Source organism: Simochromis diagramma, unplaced genomic scaffold, assembly GCF_900408965.1.
Source record: "Simochromis diagramma unplaced genomic scaffold, fSimDia1.1 OVJJ01000293.1, whole genome shotgun sequence".
Taxonomy (NCBI): Eukaryota; Metazoa; Chordata; class Actinopteri; order Cichliformes; family Cichlidae; genus Simochromis; species Simochromis diagramma.
Window position 1 is genome coordinate 18498219 of NW_024386801.1, and position 13000 is coordinate 18511218.

At 40.9% G+C, this 13000-nt stretch overlaps 1 protein-coding gene across 2 annotated transcripts in view; it reads left to right on the forward strand.

The window, feature by feature from the left end:
- The window catches only part of cspg4 (chondroitin sulfate proteoglycan 4), a 76861-nt gene extending 67359 nt beyond the window's left edge, over positions 1-9502 (forward strand). For both annotated transcript variants that reach the window (XM_040026298.1, XM_040026299.1), the window contains exons 8-11: positions 462-593; positions 1800-1960; positions 4368-4545; positions 5219-9502. In XM_040026298.1, coding sequence (XP_039882232.1) covers positions 462-593; positions 1800-1960; positions 4368-4545; positions 5219-7044 — 2297 coding nt within the window. In that variant the 3' untranslated portion in view covers positions 7045-9502. The remainder of the gene's footprint in view (positions 1-461; positions 594-1799; positions 1961-4367; positions 4546-5218) is intronic.
- The last annotated feature ends 3498 nt before the right edge of the window (positions 9503-13000 follow it).

The window sequence follows — 13000 nt, forward strand, 5'->3', positions numbered from 1 at the left end:
GCTCGATCACGCTGTATCTCCGCTGACACGCTGATTACTCTGTGACCTTTATCTGCGTCTACCTCAGAGTGTTGCTAACACGACGAGCTGAAACACAGGTCTTTATGTTTCTCCAAGCAGAAATCTCAATAAACTTGTAATGTAATCAGAATGTCACTGGTATTGATCAATAGGCCAATTAAACCCCAGAGATATACTGTGGCTAGGTTGTAAAAAAAATAATTAAATAAGTAGTACATGTAATATTTATTTGTACCTTATTGTGACAAATACGTGGTGTTTTTTTACGTTCTAACAAGGCAATAAAGGTGTAGCAAGCTTTAAACAATGTTCCGCCTTTTCAAGTGTAAAGACAATAAAGTTTCAGAGAGACAAAAAAGGGGCAGAAACAAACAAAAGCAGATTCAAAGCTCGAACTTAACAAGTGACCCGTTAAAACTGTGCAATCTGTTCTGCTCCAGGTGAGGATTCTGGCAGCTTCAGTTTCACAGTGACAGACGGCGAGCACACGTCTCCTCTCTACAAATTTGTCGTCGCAGCCAGGCCACACACCATCACCATGGTAACGCAGGCGAACCTCATGGTATTTCCAGGTAAGATGCCAAAAAAAAAAACCCTTCTGAAGATGACAGTGATAGAAAGATAACCATGATGATGAATGCGCAGTCACGCACACAGTATAGTTATTACGTCAACAACATTTATTTTAAGAACTGCTTGTTAGTCAGGCTTACAACACACAGAATAAAAGTGTGTGCAAAACTTATTTAAGGTGTAATACACAGGATGTTCCTAAAAAACAACATTTTTCAATTATGAACTTCTGAGGTGTAATCTTCTTACTTTTTTCATATTTTGCTGATGGGGATGCTTCTGGGCTTACACTCTTTAGGAAGTGTGTGGGTGGGTGTGAATCCCTCAGCCAGTAACAGCTTGCTGGGTCCATGCTATTTCCATTTCCTTTGCCTTCCTGTCTGTGTTAAATTCATTTTACATCATGGGCCACGTATGATTGATCTTAAGTGGATCAAGCCAGTGAAACACCCCTTTCTGTCAGTATAAAGAAGTTCATCAGTGCATTTAATCCATGAGACATTGCAGTTTCAACAATACAGTTTACAGTTTTTATACATGACAAAGAAATGCTGCTGTAGTAGGTTATTTGTGCTCGAATCGTAAGAAATAAAGTTGTCGATTGTTCAATAGCAGACTGAAAAAACAGGAACATTTCTGTCATGGCATTGTTTTTTTGTTACTTAATTACTTTGGTGTAGTATGAATCGCTTGGCTCTAAAAACATCTGACAATACAGTTAAGAGTCCAAAATGTATACTCTTTCACATTTTCCACATTCGTCCAGTGGGCCTTATTGGAGTCTTTGTCGAACCGATTCTGGCCCCCGGGCCTCATGTTTGACACCCCTTCTATAAGGTCTGTTTTTAACCAACAGCAGACTGAGCTGCACACATACACAGAGCAGAGAGGCTACAGGAGTAGTCATGATGATTTGTGAACATTAAAATCCAGAAATATGGCACCTTTCTCCTTTGTTTGTGCTTCTGAGCAGATGAAACAATCAGACGATAGTGTATTTAAAACGTGGCTCCATCTGACACATTTCATGCTCTCCGCATCAGGAAGCTCATCTGCCCTGTGCATGAGTTAAAGTAACCTCTAAAGTTTGGGGCTGTAATTTTACAAGCTGAACTAGACTGCAAAGAGGCCACATTCAGTAGAGTCATCAGCACTCATCAGAGGACCGCTTGTCTATGTGTGTGTGTGTGTTTGTCTTTTCACAGGAACAAGGCAGCCCATCACAAGCGCCAATGTGGGGGCTGTAACCAGTGGGGATGGAAATGAGATAAGCTACTCGCTTTTCCGCCCGCCTCGTTTGGGAAGACTCATCCTGGCCAATGACAGGAACCAGTACGAGGAAATTAGTCAATTCTCACAATCACAGGTGATTGCTTTTTCTGCGGGAGCTGCGAAATATGCATTTCTGGCATATGTTTCCTTTAGGAGACATTTAACACGTTTTCCTTTCTGTTTATCAGAAGTTGTAAATGATTTTATGTTAGCAGGGAGATATAGATCGACATAATAAACCATGAAATGAAATTGAAACAAAAATGTACGTTAGATCCTTTAATGTTATCTCCTTTTAATAATTACTTTTAGAGTTTCGGGGTTCAGTGAAAATATGTATTTCTGTTCTTTTTTGCAGAGTAAATCCTCTTTACTTTGAGATTTAACATCACTATTAATAGCAGGTCCGCGTGTCTAAGAAGTGACAGCTGTAAAAGGCACGTCACTCATCTGTTGCACAGACCATCAAGCGCACATGGGAGATATAAGACATAAAACTGCTTCCATGCGTGTAAGACAGCTAATCCTATCAGCACAAGCTGGCAGCACAGGATCAACTTGTGCTGTTTTATGTACAGTTTTATTTCCTCTGCATACGCCCATACCTTTTTGACATGATAGAAAATGTCTTCTTGCAGTATTAAATGTTCTCAGACAATCAATAGTGCTGATTTTTCGGTGTTGTTTTTGCTTCCTGAAAACCAGCCTCTTGTACAGCCCTCTGATTGCTGGCACTAAATGTTTCAGTTTGTACTTTGGCTTCAAGGAACAAATTAGTGGTGTCGGTTGCTGTTAACCAAGCAACAATGCTGTCCAGTTTTAGCAAATGTTCAAACAAGATTTGAGAACACCTCTTCTGCCACACCAGCCCTCTGTCCTCCTTCACTCCATCCATGAATGGTATCCTTCTTTTCCTCCTGTCTGTTCAACATCCTTTGTCCAGTAAATCTACTATCCCTCTTCTCCACCTCAGGATTCCCGATCTAACTTTATCTCCAAAGGTTTATTTGGACTGTTTTGGGGATAATTTAATAACGCTCTTCCAAAAAGTTGATTCTGCTCAACTGGACGTAGCATTTAATAATGCTCTTTTTAGATATTTATGAATGAATATGAAGATAACTTTGCAATCCACATTCCTTTCTCTCATCCTACGTTCCCTATCAGCATCTTCACAGATCCAGATAAGGAATGATTTGTAAATGTATATGTATTTTTTGTAAAATTAATTGTAATCTACTACTTAAATAGGAAGCATATTCATGATGATAGCAATAACTGTATTTTCATAAGGAAAGCAACTCAAAAGTTATTAGCCCTGAAAGTCATGAATGATGTGCTTTACTGTCTAATGCTGTCTAAACTCCCTTTTTTGTTTGTTCCACGTTCATGTCTGTAACTGCAGTTTGTTGAATCTGAATGTATTTTTCTTTCAAACTGACAACATGTGAAGCATGAACATTTCTTTCCCACCAGGGGGCATCGTTGCTAGTGATGTCTCACTGGTATTAGGAGTTTTTGTTTCTTTGATATCCTTTTAATCCTTTTAATATTGTTTGAAGAGTAGGTGTGTGCAGCTTTGCTCTGCCTGTACCTTTATGACTGTTAAGTGTACATGCAATGGGCAGAGATGGAAAGGGCAGAAAGTAAGGATTTCTGAGTATAATAAAATCTCTTTGGCTTTTTGTGGCTAAAACCAATTTGGCAACACCCTTCATCAGGGTGGGGTTCTTGATTCCAAAGAGCTCCTCTGTTCCATAACCACGTTTATGTTTATTTGTCTAGCATTATTATTATTATTATATAACCAAATATTCAGATTACAAAAAATAAAGAATATTGAAACTTTACTGATGCTAATTTTAGCTTTTAATGGCTTTGGTTTAGGATTATGAGGCACACAGCGTCTATAGTTTAGCAGCGCCACACGTGCAGCTGTGTCGGCAACAGTGGGATCAAGACTATCTGTTCATTTCCATTCTTGACATCTGACAGTGCTTGGACAAGCATGAGAACAAATTCTTTCCCCGAAAACTGCTCCTTTTGGACTGTGACAGAAAATCTAACACGTCGTCAAGCCGAAAGCATTTGATGATTTGAGTTATTCGGCAGCGTGTGTTTGCTTTTTTCCTGCATGCAGAAATTCATATGTGCACCTTTCTGTGTTTGTTTGAGAGAGAGAGAGAGAAGAGGCAACAGTGACTTCATGCAATCCAGCTGAGCTGAGCCAAACCACTGCTCCAAATAAAAATATCTTACCGAGCTAAAATACCAGTCTTTGCCTATAAAGTTAGTCAAGCAAACAAGTGACTGACTGCAGTGAGCCACATGTCAGATAATGAATCCTCGACATTTCTATCAGATTCTACAAAAGTTAGTTGGGATGAAATAAATAAAGTATCTGCTAAAATAAAACTTGCTTTGAAGTGATCGCCAAATTAAGAAATGATTTTATTTGAAACAACTTACCACCTTCTGTTTTCGCTTCCTCTGATGCACAGCTGGAGTCAGGAATGGTCTACTATGAGCACCAGCTACCCGAGAAACCATTCTGGGCAGTGAAGGACTCCATCGAGCTCTTGTCCCAGTCAGCATCAGACGTCCATCACATCCTGCCCATAACCGTGTCTTATTATGCTGCTCACAGCAACATCTCCTCACAGCTGTGGAGGAACAAAGGTAAATGATGAAATGAGGGACATATGCAACACTTTCAATTAAGTAAATTGCATGTTTTTTTCACAGGCCACACTGATAAATGAGAGCCTGCAGAAATGATCACTCTGGTACTTACCAAAAGCATACATATTATGAATACATGTGCACAGATGTTAGGAAGCAGAGATGAGAGTCTGCATCTGTGAAGCACCATTAGAAGACTCCAGCGAAGTCATTATTCAAACAGACATTTCAAGTATTTTTCTGTTAGTTAACTGAGTTTATCCTTACCACACATTGTTGTATGCTGTAAAAGTAAAAAGGGTTACTTTGTGTGTTTGAGTGCAGAGCGTTCCTGCAGCACTTTAAAATAGTTTTTGTCTTTTTTATTGTATCCTGGAGTTGCAGGTGAGTTGCAGCTTGTTCTTCATTTTAGATTCTCTTCCTTATTCTTTACAGTAATTTACTATTAAGAGTCTGAAGTCACAAAGGGACCTGTCAGCCGTACTTCTGTTGCTGCCAAAACAACAAGCCCCCTGCTCCATCTGTCTCTCCAAATGTATTCCAGATTCAATCTCCTGCATAATTAAATATCAACAGGAGACAGACAAAAATAAATAGTAGGTATCTTTGGGGGGAAAAAACAACTGGATTAAATTTAACATTTCTCTTCGTTTGTGTTTTTTCTGCTTAGGTCTGGATATTGTGCAGGGCCACAGAAAAACCATCGATGATTCAATTCTTGATGCTTCCAACCTTCTGGCTAGCCTACCAGAAGAAAACCGAGGCGAAGTGGATGTCATTTTTGAAATTAAACGTTTCCCCGGTCGTGGTCGTATCATGCTGGATGGTCAGGACCTGCCCCGTAATACCCCGTCCTTCATGCAAGAAGATGTCATTCAAGGAAAGGTGGAGTATGTCCATGATGATCTGGCAGACTCGTCTGACAGCTTTGCTTTCAGAGCCCGTCTTAAGTCTGAGGGCCGTAGTTTGGCCTCACCTGCTAAGTCTGTGGTCCTGGAGGAAGTCTTTAACATCTCAATCAAACGGAGGGGCTCAGACCCCCCTGAACTAGTCACTACAGAAACACTCTTTGAGGTTCTTCAAGGCTCCATGACCCTCTTGACCCAGAGACAACTTAACACTCATGATGAGGACAGTCCTCCAGATGAGGTGCACTTCAAGGTGACCAAAGCACCTAGCAATGGTCGACTAGTTGACTCAGGCACAATGGAGGCAATCTCTGAATTCACACAAGAGATGGTCAATCGTGGAGAGGTGGGCTTCTACAGTGACAACAGCCTTGTAGATAGCGTCATGGAATTCGTAGTATCAGATGGAGAACACCAAACCGAAGCATACATGCTGCACATCGTCGTACTGGCCCACACCCTGCTTCTTGACATAGCCCCTGAGATCAAGGTGAAGCAGGGCAACGATGAGACCTTAGTGACTGAAGAGATGTTGAAGGTCAGCACTGGTGGCCCTATTGAGGAGGACATCCTTTATAAAATCACAAGTGCTCCCAAGTACGCCGCTGTCATGGTAGACCGGCAGCCTACATCTGCTTTTACCCAGAAACTGATTAAAGAAGGCCGAGTCAGTGTCCGCTTTGTCAAGTCCACTTCACCCCGAGACAGTGTTTCATTTACAGCCCGCAGCCGGGCTGCTAACATTTCCTCTGTCCTCAACATCACTGTGCAACCTCTGGCCAACATTGCTAGGGATCCTCTCTTACCCCAGGGTGCGCTTGTCCAACTGGATAAAAAGCTTCTAGATGCAACTTCCCTCGCCAACAAGACTAAAGTTACCCCAACGTTCACTGTCATCCAGCAACCGAGAGGTGCTCGGTTTGTAAAGTCTGGAGGCCCAAACGCAGGTGACTCAGTGAAGTCGTTTAGCCAAAAGGACCTGGATGAGGGTCGTGTAGCTATGGAAATCTTAAATGGCTCTTCTGGATCACCTAGTGGTGCCACTCAGGATGAGGCTCGCTTCCTGCTCAAAGCTCACGGGGTCCCTCCTGCAGAATGTGTGCTTTCCTTCCAAACCGGTCCCTACAATGCCTCTGGAATTTACCCTGTCACTCTGTTGAGGATTCCCTCCAAAGACATTGATCATCTTCCTGGGATCCCTCAAGTCACTCCAGTTAGCCCTCTCTGGCCCCACGGAGATGCCACTACAGCTTCTGGATCTGGCTCATATGGAAGACCACAAGCTGCCAAGCGCAGTAACATCTGGCCTATTATCATCCCTATCATGGTAATCCTCATTCTCTTGCTACTGGCGGCTGTCTTGGCCTACTATCTGATTCGCAAAAACAAGACGGGTAAGCACAATGTCCAGACGGCAGCATCCAAGCCCAAAAACGGCGAGGTGGCCACCACAGAGACCTTTCGCAAAACTGACCCAGCCAATAACATCCCAATGTCCAAGATGGACTCCAAAGACGCAGACCCTGAGCTGTTGCAGCACTGTCGGACAACAAACCCGGCCTTGAAAAAGAACCAGTACTGGGTCTGAAGCACTCTGAGATCGGACACAGAGGGAGTATTGGGAAGTCTCCTCAAATCATTCCTCTCAGTATTAAAAGCAGCAGTTTATACGAGGCTAATTTTGTTTAAGCCCTTTACTCAACTCAGCATAACTCTGGACAGATTCTCAGGCAATGAAACACTGAATACTTATTGGCAAAGAAACAGGCAGTTTCTTATCTACAGGTGCTCGGGCCATGTCTATTTATTTTAGTTTTATCATTCCTCTTTGTCACAGGTCGCACGTTAAGACATAAACATGCCATATGTTTGAAAAGAAGTATTTAGGTTGTGCTCTGTCTGTGTATTCCATATTTATCGTAAGCTGACATTATTCAGTGAGCGGTTAGAAATTTTCAAGTCCCGGATTTGGTCAGATTTATTTTCTTGGTTCAAGAAAGCTAAACGTGTTAGGTGATGAATATGAAATGAAATGCAATATTTTCAAGAAGATGGAAAACTGCCTCTTTGTTTTAATTGTTTAAAGGTCCTTGCACCTCAGGGCTAAATCTAGTTTAAAGGCCAACACGCCTTCATTCACTTTCTTACTGAAAAAGACAGATAAAAAGACTGATACCATTTCGCTACATCGCATGTCAATGATCAAAGCATGAACTAAAGCTAAAGTCTCGAGTTTCATCTCATTTTTAGTCTTTATGCTAAGTTAGGCAAAGCTAAGCTAATGGTCTACTTGCTGTACTGAATACACAAATAAAAAAGCTGTACCAAGCTTTCCATCTAGTGACTGAATACACGTGTTTCCCTGAAATGCAGAACTTTAATCTCATCGTGATTTGATTTGACTTTAATTTTACAGAGAAAAGACGCTTATTTAAAAGGCGTTTATAATCAAACCCTTGTTGTGACAGCGCGCACAAAATAAACTGGATTTAGCTCTGAGTCACGCCATCATCTGCCATATGTTACTGTTTCTAAATGCTTCCAAAATACTTGTAAATATTTACTGGACTGGCACAGCACTGACCGCATAAATACACACTACACAGTCTGTAGACCGCAGGCAGGACGTTATTTCAGTGATGCTGGACTTTAAGACATCCGCATTGGCCGACAGGCGGGCGTGAGGTCATCTCAGAATGAGATGTTTCCAGTTCCTGGGTTTGCAATTATGAAATGAATAAAATATTGGCTATAATAATATTTGGTACTGTACTGGGAATAATAAATATAACAATCCACTTGTTAGGTTATGCTGATTAAAGAGGTAACTGACAGGAGGTCTTTGGAAGCTAGTTTCGCTTTTAAGCATTCCACATGTAAGTGGAATGCATAGAAGTTATTTTCAACTTTTATCTATAAATATATATATGTATGCTAAAACTAAGAGGAGTGCTACTGTAAATTGGAAACTTCTTTTTAATGTGCATTTTTTTGGTCACTCTGACCTGTGACGCTTATCTTTTTTAAGGTAAATGAAACACAGCAAGAGGAAGTGAAAGTGCACAATAAAAAATACTGGATACAACTTTTGATCCACTAAAAAAAGGAAAAAAAAAAAGACTTAAACAACTTATTTTCTTAAAACTGTTTGATTATTTGCTGTACATTTTTCCTCATGCTGTCTACCAATGACAGCTTTGTTTTTCTAGTCATATACTGAATATACAATGGAGTATTCTTCTTCTATTGATCGTCTATTTTTGTAGCGTACTGAGTAAATGAAAAGCTAGTTTCCCTCCTGCAGCATCTTTTCCTGTTTTATGTGTAAATATTGTGATTTAGAGTACGGTTTTGGGCCCTATTAACATTTTGAAATCTAAACCCGTGGACCACTTTATTTACACTGTGAGATTTATTCCAGTCCAGTAAAAGACTTCAGCCTTTGATTCTTTTACACTTTTACAAAGCTCTCACACACATACTGTGGGGTGATATTTGTCCCATGCTTTCATAATACTTTAAGGTCAAAAAACACTGAAAAAAATAGTTACAGCTGTTGCAGTGGCATGGGTAGATTTCACAGATATAACCAATAAAGTGGCAAGGGGAGAGTGTATATCATGTTTTGCATCATAAGGTATTCTGTATGTACATGTAACTACATTCAGCTAGACTGAAATGATATAGATATGACGTGTGCGTGCGCGTGCGTGCGCGTGTCTGTGTGTGTGTGTGTGTCTGTGTGTGTGTTTGTGCAGGTGCCCGTCACTTCTCTGTTTCCTGCTTACTGCAGGTTTCATCACCACCTCCTCTCCTCATTCATTATTTATTATTTCTGTCATTCCCCACGCATCAATTCATATTCAGGCTATGTGTATTTTGTCAGAGATGAAACTTATCTGTAAACTGCAGGTGCATTCACGACAATAAATAGCACTATTAGGAGAAAACTTGTTTCTGGAACAGTAGAAATGTCCTTTAAAGCCTCAGTATGTCTCGGACTTTGTTCTCAGTACTAATGGAAATAAAATGTTTGCGCAACAAAACCTGTGTTTGTTAATCTGTCTGACTTTTATAAGTGCCAAGACTGCAAAATACAGTTACCAGTAACCCCACTTCTTACATGCTTTAGTTAATATTTAGTTAACATTAATATTAAGTTAGTGCTTATTACACTCTTGGACACTACTGAATCACTGGGCTCTAAGCTGAACCATAAAGCAAAACTATAAACATAAATGTTTATGACAGATGTTTCTGCATTTCAGAAGTGAGCCGTTTAAATTTCATTTTGGCCAACCAGACTCTGCTGCATGCTGGAATAGAGGAAGTCTGCACTTTCCCACTAAATAGTTTGCCAGTTACAAATGTGAAATCAAATCATCCTGCGTTGCTGCTCATGTGCTTGTTTTGATATTTACAGGCATAAACAAAGTGATTTCTACAAAGAGACTTTCTTTTTAACGAGATTACCCCAGAGAGAAGTTCCTTGACTGATCCCTTATATGTTGTTGTGATTTGGCCCATATAAATAAAATTGAATTGAAATGTTTCCCTTTTTGGCCACCAGGTGGCGTTAGGGTGCAGGTGGCCAGTGTGGAGGGCTGAAGTGTTCCTGAATTTGTGAGCTCACATTCAAAAGCTCACTCTGTCTCCATCCGTCACTCTTTCCAGTGAATGGCCTTTGCATTCATGCTTTCTCCGAGCTCCTTACGTTTCATGTGCTCTGCTGTCTTCTCCCGGCTTCTCATTGGTCCGCTGCAGCTCGGCTTCGAGCTCACGTCGCGCAGGTTTCATAAGCTACCTGGCACAGCTGTTCCTCCACATGTGTGTGCTTAGGTCATAACTCAGAGGAGAGCCGCGCATGACAAGTCGCGCGCTCTGGCAAGATAAATGTATTTTTTAAAGGAATACAGAAAAAAATGAGGACTGCTAAATAACTTCCCCAAAACCGAAAGAAGTTTAGAAAACAAACTTGAAGAAACTGAAAATGAAATGATGAAAAGGAATCTGGATTGGTGTGTGTGTGTCGAGCCAACCCCTAAGTTCAAACTGGGGTATGTGCTGCCCTGTAGTGTTGATAACAAACTTGTTGGAAAAGGAATTTTAGTTCTGGCACCAAAAAGGTTGCGGTGTTGTAGATCTCAGCACTGCTGCCAAAACATGCAAACCCTCTTTGTGGGAGAAATCATTTCCTTCTCCTGATGCTAAGTGGACACCACCCACAGATCTGATTGTATCCCAGCAGAGGCTGTTTCTCTGTAACCACAGGATCCCGTCTTCCTGCTTCACAATCTTAACCTAAAGATGTTTCTTAAAGCAGGACTCCTTTTTTTAAGTTTTGACCAGGTTGAAGAAAGTAAGCCAACAATTGCTTGGTTTGGAACAAGCTGGCTCCTCCTCCCTCCCAAAAGCCCTACAAGAATGAAAACACATGAAGGAGGGAGGAAGGCGTTACCATTCTTGAGATACCATTAAAAAAAGAAAAGAAATGCTTGAAGTTCAACTGCGATTTCACGGGGCTAGAAAAAGTGACACATCAGATTTTTGTTGTGCATGCAGAGTTGGAGAACAAACACACGCACACGCACTCTTTTTCCTGCAGTCAAAGTTGCCAAATCTGAAAAACACGCAAAGACATGCACTTGAATTTTTGGCAAAATTGCTTGTTTGTCTTTTAAGAAGAAAAGGAGAAATTATCTTCTCCTTTTCTGTCCAAAACTTGACCAGTCTTTTATTAAAAACTTGTAGATAAAGTGAATTCATAATGAAAGCTTCAACTAGTTAAGTCAGCATTATTTCCAGCCTCTTTGAGTTTAACAGCATAACGTTGTGTGTTAACCTTCAATAAGGGACTGAGTTGGACTGTGTTGACATTGGCTTTAGCTCTTATACGCAGGCTCTGAGTCACTTTGTTTGCTTTGGATTTTATTCAGGTTACAATATCTACAGACTCCAGCAGTTGTCGACACACAGCAAAGAGCACACAACAAAGGAACTTACCTAAACTGGATGCTAGTGCTGTGTGGTAATGCTCATTCTGGTATCAATCTGATACCAAGGAATACAGAGCCAGTGTTGCCGATACTTCTAACAAATAAAGGCAGCTTATATAGGAGCGAGCAGCGTGTCATGATTTATGAGATGAATCCTCATTCATTTGAAAATTCTGAACACATTTCACTGACTAATAAATCATTGTAATTTCCACAATAATTAGTTAATACAACAAAACACACCTTTCAGTTTTTAATGAATTTTTTGGAGGCCTGAAATGTAAATGTGCAGAAGCTGATTTGGGGTCAGTCAACACAAAAAGGGCCGGACATTTTTCATAGTTCATGTTTGAGGGATATTTTTTTTATTTCCAAAAGAATAACAATAATTAACACGGTTCAGTGGGCTAAGTACTGAACTTAATCGGTAGGTACTGTAAGGTATCGACCCTCTTGCACCAGTATAGATCCGATACCAATACCAGCATTCAGTATTGATACTGAATGCCTTTCAGGGCGTGCTGTTCCCACCTTCCCATGACATCTCCCACTCCAGTGCTGAAAGTTGTGACACACCTAGGCCTTTGAAGAGGCCAAACTTCCAGTACAGTACAATTACAGTACAAAGAACAGCTTCATCCACCAACACATTTCAGCTTTGTGGCTTTGATCAGCGTCAGAATAAAACCCAGACAGGCTTTAAACTAGGATATGGTATAAATGTGGATGTGATTAGTTATAACCCTGTTGGCAGGTGTGCTGCTGGAGTTTTGACCTCTTCTGAATGAATACTCTGCAGCTCATACCCTGTTGCCATGATTAAACAGTCAGATTAGCATTTTTGTTCCCGTCAGGGTTGCAGATACAGAAATTAAACAAATGCACTGTGTTTCCATCCACAGTGCTCTGAAATTGTAAGCAGGGGTTCTGCAGAACTATGATTGTCTGCATATCCTCCTCCCTTCCAAAAGTCCAAAGACCTGCAAAGATTAGTCAAAATTAGTCTGTGCTGGTTTTACCCGCCATTTTCACAGACAGCTGCTCCCCTTGAATCCAGTAAGCGGTGAAAAAACACAAAGATGTGTACCTGACCGATCAGAAGTGTTCAGCACTGCCCGCCAAACTCCAAGTTCTGTACTTATACTGGCCCCAAGCAGGGACTGTTTAAGGTCATTAGAACCTAATTTAGACCCTGGCACATGGAACTGAAAGTCACTGAGTTATTGCAAAGATTCAAATTCCTTTGGGAGTTCCTGCAGTACTGATGCAGTTGTAAACACCAAAAGTGTCATATTTTGATTTATTGCTTATTTATCTCTCCTGGAATGATAATGATAAATGGAAGGAATGAACTGCATGCATGCGGCACTAAAATAAATGATACTCAATACATGTGTCCATATTGTAAAAGTATCGCCTAAGATTCAGTCTGAACACACAAACAGCAACTCTGCACTTGCCCACAGCTGTCAGAGGAGGTTTTGAGGTGGTCCCCGTGGGCCACGTGTATGGCCGGTACATGCTGGGCCGGGGCCAGAGGAGTGAAAC